This window comes from Catharus ustulatus, chromosome 33 (assembly GCF_009819885.2).
Source record: "Catharus ustulatus isolate bCatUst1 chromosome 33, bCatUst1.pri.v2, whole genome shotgun sequence".
Taxonomy (NCBI): Eukaryota; Metazoa; Chordata; class Aves; order Passeriformes; family Turdidae; genus Catharus; species Catharus ustulatus.
Window position 1 is genome coordinate 2068873 of NC_046253.1, and position 16181 is coordinate 2085053.

The following is a 16181-nucleotide window of genomic DNA, read 5'->3' on the forward strand; positions in this document are numbered from 1 at the left end:
TCCAAGAATAAACCCAAAATATTCCAAAATAAACCCAAAATGAATCCAATATATACCCCAAATAAACCTAAAATATACCAAGAATTAAATTTTTATTTCAAGAATAAACCCAAAATAAATCCAAAATAAACCTAAAATATACCACGAATAAATCCAAAATATTCCACGAATAAATCCAAAATAAACCAAAATATTCCAACAATAAATCCAAAATAAACCCAAATTAAACCCAAAATAAACCCAAAATAAACCCTAAATAAACCCAAAATATTCCAAGAATAAACCCACAATAAACCCAAAATAAACACAAAATAAACACAAAATATTCCAAGAGTAAAATTTTTACTCCAAGAATAAACCCAAAATAAACCCAAAATAAACCCAAAATCAACCCGAAATAAACCTTAAATATACCAAGAATTAAATTTTTATTTGAAGGATAAACCCAAAATCAACCCGAAATATTCCAAGAATAAATCCAAAATAAACCCAAAATAAACACAAATTAAATCCAAAATAAACCCAAAATAAATCCAAAATAAACCCAAAATATTCCAAGAATATACCCAAAATATTCCAAAATAAACCCAAAATGAATCCAATATATACCCCAAATAAACCTAAAATATACCAAAAATTAAATTTTTATTTCAAGAATAAACCCAAAATAAATCCAAAATAAACCCAAATATTCCAAGAATAAATCCAAAATAAACCCAAATTAAACCCAAAATAAACCCACAATAAACCCAAAATATTCCAAGAATAAACCCACAATAAGCCCAAAATAAACACAAAATAAACACAAAATATTCCAAGAGTAAAATTTTTACTCCAAGAATAAACCCAAAATAAACCCAAAATAAACCCAAAATCAACCCGAAATAAACCTTAAATATACCAAGAATTAAATTTTTATTTCAAGGATAAACCCAAAATCAATCCGAAATATTCCAAGAATAAATCCAAAATAAACCCAAAATAAACCCAAAATATTCCAAGAACAAATCCAAAATAAATCCAAAATAAATCCAAAATAAACCTAAAATATTCCAATAATAAATCCAAAATAAACCCAAAATAAACCCAAAATCCCACCGCTCTCCAATGGCGCCGCTCCCCTTCCCCTCACGGCTGTTCGACGTCCCATAGGAGGGTCCGCCTGTCAATCATCGCTAACGACCAATAGAAATTGCGAATCTCTTCGCGAGGGCGGGACCAGCGCCGATGACAGGGAGGCGGGATAACACCTCATACCCGCGCTTCTATTGGCTGTCTCAGCACCTTCTGCTCTACGATTGGCTGAGACAGCTGTCAATCACACCCAAGACTTCAGGGATACCCTGAGGTATCCCTTGATCCCATCCCTGATTCCTGAGGGATCCCTTGATCCCATTCCTGATCCATGAGGGATCCCCTCACCTCATTACCAGATCCCTGAGGGATCCCTTCACTCCATCCCTGATTCCTGAGGGATCCCCTGACCCCATCCCTAATTGCCATTCCCTGATTCCTGAAGGACCCCCTAATCCCATCTCAGATCCCTGAGGGATCCCTTGATCTCATCCCTGAGGGATCCCCATATCCAATCCCTAAGGGATACCCTCACCCTATTCCTGATCCCTCAGGAATGCCCTGATGCCATCCCTGATTCCTGAGGGATCCCCAAACCCCATCCCAGATTCCTGAGGGATCCCTTGATCCAATCCCTGATTCCTGAGGGATCCCCAAACCCCATCCCTGAGCCCTGAGGGATCCCCTGATCAAATCCCTGATCCCTGAGGGATCCTCTCACGCCATCCCTGATCCCCATTCCCAGATCCCTGAGGGATCCCCTCACACCACACGCAGATCCCTGAGGGAATGAGCGATCCTCATTCTATCCCACCGCTCTCCAATGGCGCCGCTCCCCTTCCCCTCACGGCTGCTCGACGCCCCATAGGAGGATCCGTATGTCAATCATCGGTATCGACCAATAGAAATCGCGACCCTAGTCGCGAGGGCGGGACCATCGCCGATGACAGGAGGGCGGGACTACACCTCATACTCGCGCTTCTATTGGCTAGCTCATCACCTTCTGCTCTGCGATTGGCTGAGACACCTGTCAATCACACCCAAGCCTTCAGGTGGCGCGGCGGGGCTTGTCGTCCTCTCCTGTCAACCGGGTGCCACTCCAAGCAAGATGCGGCATTTGATTGGCTATTTCACCCATCAATCATCCCCACCTAAACCTGCCATTGGTTGGTCCCCACACATCTTCTCACCTCTCCACACCTGACCCCGCCATTCATCGCTTCCACACCTCTTCTCACGGGGGTGTCGGCGCCGAGCACCTCCTTGCCTCTCATTGGGTAAACTCCCTGTCCATCAACGCTATTGCGCAATTCCATTCATTCACGAGGCGGCAGGCGGGGCTTGTCGAGGCATCGCTCTGTCGTGATTGGCTAAGACGCTCCGGGTGGGCGGGCCCAGACGCGGAACTCGAGCGCTGATTGGCCGAGGCGCCGCGCCGCTGTCTCCTAGCGCCGGCCGGGGCGGCGGCGGCCGCTCGGCGATGGCGGCGGGCGCGGGGCTGCCCGTGAGGGGAGAACAGCGCGGAGCCCCCTCAGCAGCACGGCCGGGGCTCGCCATGGCCGCCGAGCGCAGGTACGAGCGGCCGGGGGAGCCGTGGAGGGGCTGTCACTGAACAATGGCCGTGAGGGAGATGGGGGGGCGGGGCCCTGAGGGGGAAAATGGGGGCGCCCCCCCCCCAATGGGGTTTGGGGTTTCCCGCCTTTTTTGCGTGAGGGGGGAACGGCCCTGAGGGGATCTGGGGTCACCCCTTTGTTACTTTATTTTTTAAATTTTTTTGGGGGTGGGGGTTGGGGTCACCCCCATTTTTTGAGGGATTTGTGGTCACCCCTTTGTTGCTATATTTTTAAATTTTTTTTTTTGGTAGGGATTTTGGGGTCACCCCCATTTTCTTTGTGGGTTTTTTTTAATTTTTTTTTTGGGGGGGGGTCACCCCCATTTTTTTATGCATTTGGGGTCACCACTTTGTTGTTTTATTTTAAATTTTTTTTTTTTTTGGGGAGGGGGTCACCCCCATTTTGTGAGGGATTTGGGGTCACCTCCCCTTAGTAGCTTTTTTTTATTTTTATTTTTATTTTTTTTGTGGGGATTTTGGGGTCACCCCCATTTTATGAGGGGGTTTGGGATCACCCCTTTGTTGGTTTATTTTTAATTTTTTTTTTTTTTTTTTGGGGGGGGGGGTCACCCCCATTTTTTGAGGGGATTTGGGGTCACCTCTTTGTTTCTTTTTTTAAATTTTTTTTTTGTTTTTTTGGGGGGATCAAACTCCCATTTTTGGGATTTTTTGGGGATTTTTTTGGGGTCAAACTCCCCCCTTTTTATTAAATTTTTTTGGGGGTGACTCCTCCTTTTGTGGGGTCAAACTCCCACATTTTATTTTATTTTATTTTATTTTATTTTATTTTATTTTATTTTATTTTATTTTATTTTATTTTATTTTATTTTTATTCTGAGCTCTTTTTATTCTCTCCACATTTTAACCAACTAATTTTTAAAAGCATTCAAATAAATAAATTTGTTGGAATTTAGGGATGAATTATGGATCTGAAATTTGGGATTTTGGGGCTGAAATGTGAAATTTTGGGGTAGAATTTGGGATTTTGTAGTGAAATGTGGGATTTTGAAGGTAAAATATTGGATTTTGGGGCTGAAATTTGGGATTTTGGGGTGAAATTTGGGATTAAATGTGGAATTTTAGGGCTGTAATGGCAAATTTTGGGCTGAAATTTGGGGGTTTTGGGCTGAAATGTGAAATTTTGGTGCAGAAATTCAGGATTTTGGGGCTGAGACCCCAAATTTTGGTCGCAAAATGTGGAATTTTGGTGCTGAAATGGGAAATTTTGTCCCTAAATGTTGGATTTTGGTCCCTCCATGTGAGATTTTGCTGCTGAAATGTGAATTTTGGTACCAAAACGGGGTATTTGGGGCTGAAATGTTGGATTTTGTTCCTAAAATGCAGAATTTTGTCCCCTAAATGTTGGATTTTGTCCCTAAATGTTGAATTTTGTTCCTAAAATGCAGAATTTATTTCCAGAATGTTGGATTTTGTTCCCAGATTTTGGATTTTGTCCCTAAATGTTGAATTTTGGTGCTGAAATCCCGGGATTTTATCCCTGAAATGTTGGATTTTGTTCCCCAAATGTAAAATTTTGTTCCCCAAATGTAAAATTTTGTTCCCAAATTTTGGATTTCATTCCTCAAATGCAGAATTTTGTCCCCAAATGCAAAATTTGGGGCTGAAATCGCAGGATTTTGTTCCTGAAATGTGGAATTGTGGTCCCCAAGTGGATTTTGTCCCCACACTCAGCTCTGTCCCCTCTGTCCCTCTGTCCCTCTGTCCCTGCCCCTCTGTCCCTCTGTCCCTCTGTCCTGCTCTGTCCCTCTGTCCCTGTCCCTCTGTCCCTGTCCCTCTGTCCCTGTCCCTCTGTCCCTCACTCACGTCTGTCCCTCTGTCCCAGGTGATCCCGCCATGGCCTCTCCGGAGCTCGGCAGCCCCGAGGGCCCCGCGCTGAGCCCGAGCAGCGACAGCGACGGCGACAATGACAGGCCCAGTCGCGACAATGACAGGCCGAGTCGGGACAGTGACAGGCCCAGTCGCGACAATGACAGGCCCAGTCGCGACAGTGACAGGCCCAGTCGCGACAGAGAGAGGGAGAGCCCCGACAGGGAGAGGCGGAGCCCTGACAGGGAGAGGCGGAGTCGCGACAGGGAGAGGGGGAGTCCCGACAATGAGAGGCTCAGTCCCGACAATGAGAGGCTCAGTCCCGACAATGAGAGGCTCAGTCCCGACGAGCTGCAGCTGCTGGCCAAGCTGGAGGAGCAGAACAGGTCAGGGATGGAAATCCTGGGGGGTTGGGGAGATATTTGTATTGTTTTTTGTGGGAATATTTCCATTTTTGGGGGGAATGTTCCCATTTTGGGGGGGAATATTTCCATTTTTGGGGTCAGTTTTGGAGAATATTTCCATTTTTGGGGTCATTTTTGGAGAATATTTCCATTTTTGGGGTCAGTTTTGAGTCTCTCTCTCCAGGTCGCTTCTGGGTCACCCCCACCTGTCCCAGGCACGGTTTGGATCCATTTTGGGTCAGTTTTAAGTCAGTTCTAGGCTCTGTTCTGGCTCAGTTTAGGCTCAGTTTAAACTCAGTTTAAGCTCAGTTTAAGCACAGTTTAAGCCTGGTTTAACCCCCAGGCTGCTGGAGGCCGACTCCAAGTCTCTGCATTCAGTGAACGGCTCAGTCCTGCCTCAGTTTAAGCCCAGTTTAAGCCCAGTTTAAGCTCAGTTTAACCCCCCCAGGCTGCTGGAGGCCAACTCCAAGTCCCTGTGCTCGGTGAACGGCTCAGTCCTGGCTCAGTTTAAGCTCAGTTTAAGCCCAGTTTAGTCTCAGATTGTCAGTTTAAGCCCACTTTAAGCCCAGTTTAACCCCCCAGGCTCCTGGAGGCCAACTCCAAGTCGCTGCGCTCGGTGAACGGCTCAGTCCTGGCTCAGTTTAAGCCCAGTTTAAGCCCAGTTTAAGCCCAGTTTAACCCCCTAGGCTCCTGGAGGCCGACTCCAAGTCGCTGCGCTCGGTGAACGGCTCAGTCCTGGCTCAGTTTAAGCCCAGTCTAACCCCCAGGCTGCTGGAGGCCGACTCCAAGTCTCTGCGCTCTGTGAACGGCTCAGTCCTGGCTCAGTTTAAGCCCTGTTTAAGCCCAGTTTAGGCTCAGATTGTCAGTTTAAGCCCAGTTTAAGCCTAGTTTAACCCCCCCAGGCTGCTGGAGGCCGACTCCAAGTCGCTGCGCTCGGTGAACGGCTCAGTTTAGGCTCAGTTTAAGCCCAGTTTAAGCCCAGTTTAACCCCCAGGCTGCTGGAGGCCGACTCCAAGTCGCTGCGCTCGGTGAACGGCTCGCGCCGCAGCTCGGGCTCGTCCCTGGTCTCCAGCTCGTCGGCCTCGTCGCAGCTGGGCCAGCCCGAGGAGGATTCCTGGATCCTCTGGGGCCGCATCGTCAACGACTGGGACGAGTGGAGGAGGAAGAAGGAGAAACTGCTCAAGGTCTGGGGGGAAATCGGCCAGATTTGGGCTGGGTTTGTCCAGTGGGATGAGATTTGGGCTGGGTTTGTCCAGTGGGATGAGATTTGGGCTGGGTTTGTCCAGTGGGATGAGATTTGGGCTGGGTTTGTCCAGTGGGATGAGATTTGGGATGGGTTTGTCCCAAAATGTCGATTTTTGGGATAGATTTGTCCAATTTGTTGTATTTTGAGGGCTGGATTTGTTCCAAAATGTCGATTTTTGGGGTGGATTTGTCCAATTTGTTGTGGTTTGGGATGGGTTTGTCCAATGGGATGAGTTTTGGGATGGGTTTGTCCCAAAATGTTGATTTTTGGGATGGGATTGACTAATGGGATGAGTTTTGGAGTGGATTTTACCCAAAATGTCAATTTTTGGGATGGGTTTGTCCAATGGGATGAGATTTGGGATGGATTTATCCAATGGGATGAGTTTTGGGATGGAATTGTCCAATTTGTTGTATTTTGAGGGATGGATTTGTCCCAAAATGTCATTTTTTGGGGTGGAATTGTCCAATTTTTTGTGGTTTGGGGTGGATTTATCCAATGGGATGAGATTTGGGATGGGTTTGTCCCAAAATTTCTTTTTTTGGGGTTGGGTTTATCCAATTTCTTCTGTTTTGGGATGGGTTTGTCCCAAAATTTCATTTTTTGGGATGGGTTTATCCAGTTTGTTCTGTTTTGGGTTGGGACTGACCTTTGGGATGAATTGTAGGATGGGTTTTACCCAAAATGTTGATTTTTGGGATGGGTTTATCCAATGGGATGAGGTTTGGGATGGGGTTTGGGCTGGGATTGGTAAATTTTGTGTGTTTGGGGTGGGTTTGTCCCAAAATTTCATTTTTTGGGTGGAATTGTCCAATTTCTTCTGTTTTGGGGTGGGTTTAACCAATGGGATCAGTTTGGGGGTGGGTTTGTCCCAAAATGTCATTTTTGGGATGGGTTTGTCCAATTTTTTGTGTTTTGGGATGGATTTTACCCAAAATGTCATTTTTTGGGATGGGATTGACCAATGGGATCAGTTTTGGAGTGGATTTTACCCAAAATGGGTTTTTTTGGGTTGGGTTTGTCCAATGGGATGAGATTTGGGATGGGTTTATCCTATGGGATGAGTTTTGGGATGGGTTTGTCCCAAAATTTCATTTTTTAGGATGAATTTCTGCAATCTCTTGTGGTTTTAATGGATTTGTCCAGTTTGTTTTCAGCTGGATTTGTCCCAAAATTTCATTTTTTTGGGGTGGAATTGTCCAATTTGTCCTTTTTTGCTGTGGGTTTGTCCAATGGGATGAGATTTGGGATGGGTTTGTCCTAAAATGTCGATTTTTTGGGATGAGTTTGTTTTTGGGATTAATTTCATCCAAAATTTCATGTTTTGGGATGGATTTCTCCATTGGGATGGAATTTGGGGTGGGTCTGTCCTATGGGATGAGATTTGGGATGGAATTGTCCATTTTATTGTATTTTGAGGGATGGATTTGTCCCAAAATGTCGTTTTTTGGGGTGGAATTGTCCAATTTGTGGTGTTTTGGGATGGGTTTGTCCTATGGGATGCATTTTGGGGTGGAATTATCCATTTTGTTGTGTTTTGGGGTGGATTTGTCCCAAAATGTCATTTTTTTGGGGTGGAATTGTCCAATTTCTTGTGGTTTGGGATGGGTTTGTCCAATGGGATGAGATTTGGGATGGGTTTGTCCCAAAATTTCATTTTTGGGATGGAATTGTGCAATTTCTTGTGGTTTGGGGTTGAATTTTCTAATTTGTTGTGTTTTGGGGTGGGTTTGTCCAATGGGATGAGATTTGTGGTGGATTTGTCCCAAAATTTCTTTTTTTTGGGTGGAATTGTCCAATTTGTTGTGGTTTGGGATGAGTTTGACCAATGGGATGAATTTTGGGATGGGTTTTACCCAAAAGATCATTTTTTGGGGTGGGTTTGATCAATGGGATGAGATTTGGGATGGATTTTACCCAAAATGTCGATTTTTGGGATGAGTTTGTCCATTTTGTTTTATTTGGGGCTGGATTTATCCAATTCATTGTTGTTTATTGGGATGGGTTTGTCCATTAGGATGAGTTTTGGGGCAAAATTATCCGGTCTGGTGAGTTTTGGGGTGGGTTTGTCCCAAAATGTCGATTTTTGGGATGGATTTATCCAATGGGATGAGTTTGGGGATGGATTTTCCCAATCTCTCCTTTTTTTTAGGATGGATTTTCCCAATTTATTTGGGGTAGATTTCCCCAGTTTCTCATTTTTTAGGATGGATTTTCCCAATTTGTTTTGGGATGGATTTTACCAATTTTTCATTTTTTTGGGGTGGATTTTCCCAATTTCTCCAGTTTTGGGATCAGGTTTGGGACCACATTTGGGGTTTGGGGTCAGGTTTAGGATCACATTTGGGGTCACATTTGGGGTTTAGAATCAGGTTTGGGGTCACATTTAGGGTCACATTTAGGGTTTGGGATCACATTTGGGGTTTGGGGTCACAGCTGGGATCACATTTGGGATTTGGAATCACATTTGGGGTCACATTTGGGGTTTGGGGTCACATTTGGGATTTAGGATCACATTTGGGATTTAGAATCACATTTGGGATTTGGAATCACATTTGAGATTTGGAATCACATTTGAGATTTGGGGTCACATTTAGGATCAGGTTTGGGGTCACATTTGGGGTTTGGGGTCAGGTTTAGGATTTGGGGTCCCATTTAGGATCACATTTGGAGTTTGGGGTCACATTTAGGATCAGGTTTGGGGTCACATTTGGAGTTTGGGGTCACATTTAGGGTGACATTTGGGGTTTCAGGTCACGTTTGGGGTTTGGGATCACATTTAGGATCGCATTTGGGGTTTGGGATCAGGTTTAGGGTCAAGTTTGGGGTTTAGGATCACATTTGGGGTTTGGGGTCACATTTAGGGTGACATTAGGGGTTCAGGATCATATTTAGGGTGACATTTGGGGTTTAGGGTCAGGTTTGGGGTTTAGGATCACATTTAGGATTTCTGTGTCCCCAGGAGCTGATCCGGAAGGGGATCCCGCACCATTTCAGGGCCATCGTGTGGCAGCTGCTGTGGGGTTTGGGGTCAGGTTCAGGATGATGTTTGGGGTTTGGGGTCAGGTTTAGGATGATGTTTGGGGTTTGGGGTCACATTTAGGGTGACATTTAGGATCTCTGTGTCCCCAGGAGCTGATCCGGAAGGGGATCCCGCACCATTTCAGGGCCATCGTGTGGCAGCTGCTGTGGGGTTTGGGGTCACTGGGATGGGTTTGGGGTCAGGTTTAGGATGATGTTTGGGATTTAGGATCACATTTGGGATTTCTGTGTCCCCAGGAGCTGATCCGGAAGGGGATCCCGCACCATTTCAGGGCCATCGTGTGGCAGCTGCTCTGCAGCGCCCCCGAGCTGCCGCTCAAGGCTCAGTACTCGGAGCTGCTCCGCATGAGCTCCCCCTGCGAGCGCCTGATCCGCAGGGACATCGCCCGCACCTACCCCGAGCACGACTTCTTCCGGGGACAGGACAGCCTGGGCCAGGAGGTGCTCTTCAACGTCATGAAGGTGACATGGGGACATGGGGACAGGGACATGGGGACATGGGGACAGGGACATGGGGACATGGGGACAGGGACAGGGACATGGGGACAGGGACATCGCCCGCACCTACCCCGAGCACGACTTCTTCCGGGGCCAGGACAGCCTGGGCCAGGAGGTGCTCTTCAACGTCATGAAGGTGACATGGGGACATGGGGACAGGGACATGGGGACATGGGGACAGGGACATGGGGACATGGGGACAGGGACAGGGACATGGGGACAGGGACAGCGCCCGCACCTACCCCGAGCACGACTTCTTCCGGGGACAGGACAGCCTGGGCCAGGAGGTGCTCTTCAACGTCATGAAGGTGACATGGGGACATGGGGACAGGGACATGGGGACACAGGGGACAGGGACATGGGGACAGGGACAGGGACATGGGGACAGGGACATGGGGACAGGGACAGCGCCCGCACCTACCCCGAGCACGACTTCTTCCGGGGACAGGACAGCCTGGGCCAGGAGGTGCTCTTCAACGTCATGAAGGTGACAGGGGGACATGGGGACACAGGGACAGGGACAGGGACAGGGACATGGGGACAGGGACAGCGCCCACACCTACCCCGAACACGACTTCTTCAGGGGACAGGGACAGGGACAGGAGGTGCTCTTCAACGTCATGAAGGTGACATGGGGACATGGGGACAGGGACAGGGACATGGGGACAGGGACATGGGGACAGGGACATGGGGACAGGGACAGGTGGTGGCACTGGGACAGGAGGGGCTCTTCAACGTCATGAAGGTGACATTGGGGACATGGGGACAGGGGGACAGGGGGTGGGACAGGGACAGGGTCAGGAGGTGCTGTTCAACATCATGAAGGTGACATGGGGACAGGGGGTGACATTGGGATAGGGGACACGGGGACATGGGGACAGGGACATGGGGACAGGGACAGGAGGTGCTCTTCAATGTCATGAAGGTGACACCAAACTCTGGGGACAGGGGGTGACACTGGGACAGGGACAGGAGGTGGCACTGGGACAGGGGTCATGGAGAGGGACAGCCTGGACCAGGAGGGCTCTTCAATGTCATGAAGGTGACACTGGGGACATGGGTAGCACTGGGAAAGGGACAGGAGGTGGCACTGGGATAGGGGACATGGGGACAGGGACATGGACAGGAGATGCTCTTCAATGTCATGAAGGTGACACTGGGGACAGGGGACAGGGACAGGAGGACAGGGGGACACGAGGACATGGGGACAGGAGGTCAGGAGGGGCTGTTCAATGTCATGAAGGTGACACTGGGGACAGGGGTGGCACTGGGACAGGGACATGGGGACAGGGACAGGAGGGGCTGTTCAATGTCATGAAGGTGACACTGGGACAGGAGGTGGCACTGGGACAGGGACGGGATTGTTGGGATATTTAGGATTATTTAGGATATTTTTAGGATTATTTAGGAAGTATTTAGGATTCATTTAAGATATATTTAGGATATTTAGGATATTTAGGATTTATTTAGGGTATATTTAGGATGTTTAAGATATTTAGGATGTTTAGGAAATATTTAGGATATTTAGAATATTTAGGATTTTTTTTAGGATTTTTAGGATATTTAGAATATATTTAGTAGTTTTAGGATATATTTGGCATATTTAGAATATATTGAGGGTATTTAAGCTATTTAGGATATTTAGAATATTTTAAAATATTTAGGATATTTTGAAATATTTTAGGATATATTTAGGATTATTTAGGATATTTCAGGATGTATTTTGGATTTTTTTCTAATTTTTTCCAGGCCTGTTCCCTGGTGGACAGAGAGGTCGGAACAGAATATTTACAATATTTACAATATTTAGGATATTTAAAATATTATAAAATATTTTAGGATATTTAGGATATTTTAGGATATTTAAGATATTTTTAGGATTATTTAGGAGATTTTTAGGATTTTTTTTTTAGGTTTTTTAGGATATTTTTAAGATATTTAGGATTTTTTTTAGGAATTTTTTTTTAGGATTTTTTTAGGATTTTTAGGTTATTTAGGATATTTGGATATTCAGGATATTTAGGATAATTAGAATATATTTAAGGTATTTAGAATTTTTAGGTTATTTAAGATATATTTAGGATATATTTAGAATATTTAAAATACATTTAGGATTTTTAGGATATATTTAGGATATTTAGGATATTTTAAAATATTTAAGATATATTTAGAATATATTTAGGATATATTTAGGATTATTTAGAATATTTTGGGGTATATTTAGGGTATTTTTAGGATTTTTAGAACATTTAAGATATTTAGGATATATTTAGGATATTTAGAATACTTGGAATATATGTAGGATATTTAGGATATATTTAGGATGTTTAGGATTATTTAGGATATTTTTAGGATTTTTTTAAGGATTTTTAGGATATTTAGGAAATTTAGGATATTTTAAGATATTTTAGGGTATATTTAGAATATTTAGCATCTTTAGAATATTTAGAATATTTAAAATATTATCAAATATTTTAGGATATTTTAAAATATTTTAGGATTTATTTAGGATATTTTTAGGATTATTTAGAATATTTTTAGGATGTTTTCAGGATGTATTTTGGATTTTTTGTTTATTTTCCCAGACCTATTCCCTGGTGGACAGAGAGGTCAGGGCTGGGATAGGAACAGAAATATTTACAATATTTACAATATTTACAATATTTAGGATATTATAAAATATTTTAGGATTTATTTAGGATATTTTCAGATATATTTAAGATATTTTAGGATATTTTTGGGATGTATTTAGGATATTTTGGGGTTTTTTCCAGGCCTATTCCCTGGTGGACAGGGAGGTCGGGTACTGCCAGGGCAGCGCCTTCATCGTGGGACTGCTGCTCATGCAGGTGGGGATGGGGAATTTGGGAATTTTTGGGGTTTTTTTCTGGGAATTTGGGGAATTTTTGGGAATTCTGGGGGTTAATGGGAATTTGGGGTTTTTTTCTGGGAATTTTTGAGGGGTTTTGGGAGGTTTTAATTTGAATTTTGGGGGTTTTAATTTGAATTTTGGGGGGTTTTTTCCCAGGGAATTTGGGATTTTTTGGTGGGAATTTGGGATTTTTAATGGGAATTTGGGGGGGTTTTAATGAGAATTTTTCTGGGAATTTTGGGAATTTTTGGGGGGAATTCCAGGGGATTTTCTGGGAATTTTGGGATTTTTCTGGTAATTTGGGGGGTTTTAATGGGAATTTTTCTGGGGATTTTTGGATTTTTTTTCTGGGAGTTTTGGGATTTTTTATAGGAATTTGGGGAGGGGTTAATTTGAATTTTTGGGTTTTTTTCCAGGGTGTTTGGGATTTTTTTTCTGGGAATTTGGGGGGTTTATTGGGAATTTTGGCGGGGTTTTAATGGGAATTTTTCTGGGAATTTTGGTTTTTTTCTCTGGGAATTTGGGATTTTTTGGGGGGAATTTGGGGGATTTTAATGGGAATTTTTATGGTTTTTTGGGGGAAATTTTTTTTATTTTTTATGGGAATTTTTCTGGGAATTTTTGGGGTTTTTTTCTGGGAATTTTGGGAATTTTTGTGGGAATTTTGGGATTTTTCTGGGAATTTGAGGGCCTTTTAGTGGGAATTTTTCTCAGAATTTTGGGGTTTTTCTCAGGAATTTAGGGGATTTTAATGGGAATTTTTTTTGTTTTTTGGGGGAAATTTGGAGGTTTTTAAATGGGAATTTTTCTGGGAATTTTTGGGGATTTTGGGGAATTTGGGAAATTTTGGGGAATTCTGGGAGTTAATGGGAATTTGGGATTTTTTCTGGGAATTTTTGAGGGGTTTTGGGGGGTTTTAATTTGAATTTTGGGGCTTTTTTCTGGGAATTTGGGGTTTTTAATGAGAATTTTTTTGGGAGGTTTTAATGGGAATTTTTCTGGGAATTTGGGATTTTTTGGGGGGAATTTGGGGGATTTTAATGGGAATTTTTGGGGTTTTTTGGGATTTTTTTTATTTTTATGGGAATTTTTGTGGGAATTTCTGGGATTTTATGGGAATTTCTGGGATTTATTGGGAATTTTTGGGATTTTAATGGGAAATTCTGGACTTTTAATGGGAATTCTGGACTTTTAATGGGAATTTCTGGGATTTATTGGGAATTTTTGGGATTTTATTGGGAAATTCTGGATTTTATTGGGAATTTCTGGGATTTCAGTGGGAATTTTTTGGATTTTAATGGGAATTTCTGGGTTTAATGGGAATTTCTGGGATTTTAATGGGATTTTATTGAGATTTTAATGGGATTTTTATCAGAATTTCTGAGATTTTAATGGGAATTTTTGGGATTTTAATGGGATTTTTATCAGAATTTCCGGGATTTTGATGGGAATTTTTTTGGGAATTGCAGAATTTTTATGGGAATCCCATGGATTTTGATGAGAATTTCTGGGATTCTGATGAGAATTTCTGGGATTCTGATGAGAATTCCCATTATTTGTTCCTGGAATTCCATTTTTCCCCCCTAGATGCCCGAGGAGGAGGCGTTCAGCGTCTTCGTGCGCCTGATGCAGCAGTACCGGCTCAGGGAGCTCTTCAAACCCAGCATGGCCCAGCTGGGGCTCTGCATCTACCAGTTCGAGTTCCTGCTGCAGGTGGGGAGGGCAGGGATCCCAAATCATCATTTCTGTACTCAAATCATCATTATTGTATCCAAATCTGACCAAAATCCTCATTATTGTACCCAAATCCTCACCTGGGGCTCTGCATCTACCAGTTCGAGTTCCTGCTGCAGGTGGGGAGGGCAGAGACCACAAATCATCATTTCTGTATCTAAATCTGACCGAAATCCTCATTATTGTACCCTAAATCATCATTTCTGTACCCAAATCTGACCAAAATCCTCCTTATTGTACCCAGAATCCTCATTGCTGTACCCCAATCCTCACCTGGGGCTCTGCATCTCCCAGTTCGAGTTCCTGCTGCAGGTGGGGAGGGGAGAGACCACAAATCATCTTTATTGTACCCAAATCATCATTGTTGTATCCTAAATTTTCATTTCTGTACCCAAATCTGACCCTAATCCTCATTGTTGTACCCAAAATCCACATCTCTGTACCCTAAATCCTCATGTTTATACCTAAATCCTCATTGTTGTACCCTAAATCCTCATTTCTGTCTCTAAATCTGACCAAAATTCACATTTTTGTACCCAAATCCCAACCAAAATCCTCATTTCTGTACTCAAATGTCACCCAAAATCCTCATTTCTGTAACCAAATCTGATCCTAAGTCCTCATTGTTATACCCAAATCCTCATTTCTGTACCCAAATCTGACCCAAATTCACATTTTTGTACCCAAATCCCACCCAAAATTCTCATTTCTGTCCCCAAACTCCCATTTTTTCTCCATTTTCTTACCCAAAATCCCCGTTTTTTCACCCAAAATCCCATTTTTTCCCAAAATCCCCATTTTTACCCCATTTTTATTTTTCAAATCCCCACTTTACCCCATTTCCCCCTTTTTTTCCACCCAAAATCCCCATTATTTTTCCATAATTCCCATTTTTTCCCAAATTCCCATGTTTCTGCCCCATTCCAGGAGCAGCTGCCCGAGCTGAACGTGCATTTCCTCTCGCAGAGTTTCCTCACCTCCATGTCCCCAAATCCCCATTTTAACCCCTAAAATCCCCATTTTTCCACCCAAAATCCCCATTATTTTTCCATTAGGAGCAGCTGCCCGAGCTGAACGTGCATTTCCGCTCGCAGAGTTTCCTCACCTCCATGTACGCCTCCTCGTGGTTCCTGACCCTGTTCCTCACCACCTTCCCCCTGCCCGTGGCCACGCGCGTCTTCGACATCTTCATGTACGAGGTACCCCGGAAACGAGCCCAAAATCTCATCTTGGACCCCAAAAACTGAACCCAAAATCTGCACTTGAACCCCAAAATCTGATCCTTGAACCCCAAAATCTGCTCCTTGAACCCAAAATCTGATCCTTGAAATACAAAATCTGCTCCTTGAACCCAAAATCTGATCCTTGAAATACAAAATCTGCTCCTTGAACCCAAAATCTGATCCTTGAACCCCAAAATCTGCTCCTTGAACCCAAAATCTGATCCTTGAACCCCAAAATCTGCTCCTTGAACCCAAAATCTGATCCTTGAACCCCAAAATCTGCTCCTTGAACCCAAAATCTGATCCTTGAAATACAAAATCTGCTCCTTTTACCCCAAAATCTGATCCTTGAAACTCAAAATCTGATCCTTGAAACTCAAAAACGGCCCTTGAACCCAAAATCTGCTCCTTGAACCCAAAATCTGATCCCAAAATCTACACTTGGACCCCAAAAATGGTCCCTGAACCCCAAAATCTGATCTTGAACCCCAGAAATGGTCCCTTGAACCCCAAAAATGGTCCCTGAACCCCAAAATCTGCTCCTTGAAACCCAAAATCTGCTCCTTGAACCCCAAAATCTGCACTTTGCACCCCAAAATTGATCCTTGAAACTCAAAATCTGCTCCTTGAACTCCAAAAATGGCCCCCA

The 16181-nt window shown here is 44.0% G+C and overlaps 1 protein-coding gene across 1 annotated transcript in view; it reads left to right on the forward strand.

Annotated features, from left to right (window-relative positions):
* The first annotated feature begins 2555 nt into the window (after positions 1–2555).
* Positions 2556–16181, forward strand: part of EVI5L (ecotropic viral integration site 5 like) — a 35834-nt gene continuing 22208 nt past the window's right edge. Inside the window, exons 1-7 of the mRNA XM_042780106.1 lie at positions 2556–2646; positions 4530–4899; positions 5912–6101; positions 9443–9667; positions 12478–12552; positions 14163–14288; positions 15365–15508. Coding sequence (XP_042636040.1) covers positions 4541–4899; positions 5912–6101; positions 9443–9667; positions 12478–12552; positions 14163–14288; positions 15365–15508 — 1119 coding nt within the window. The 5' untranslated portion in view covers positions 2556–2646; positions 4530–4540. The remainder of the gene's footprint in view (positions 2647–4529; positions 4900–5911; positions 6102–9442; positions 9668–12477; positions 12553–14162; positions 14289–15364; positions 15509–16181) is intronic.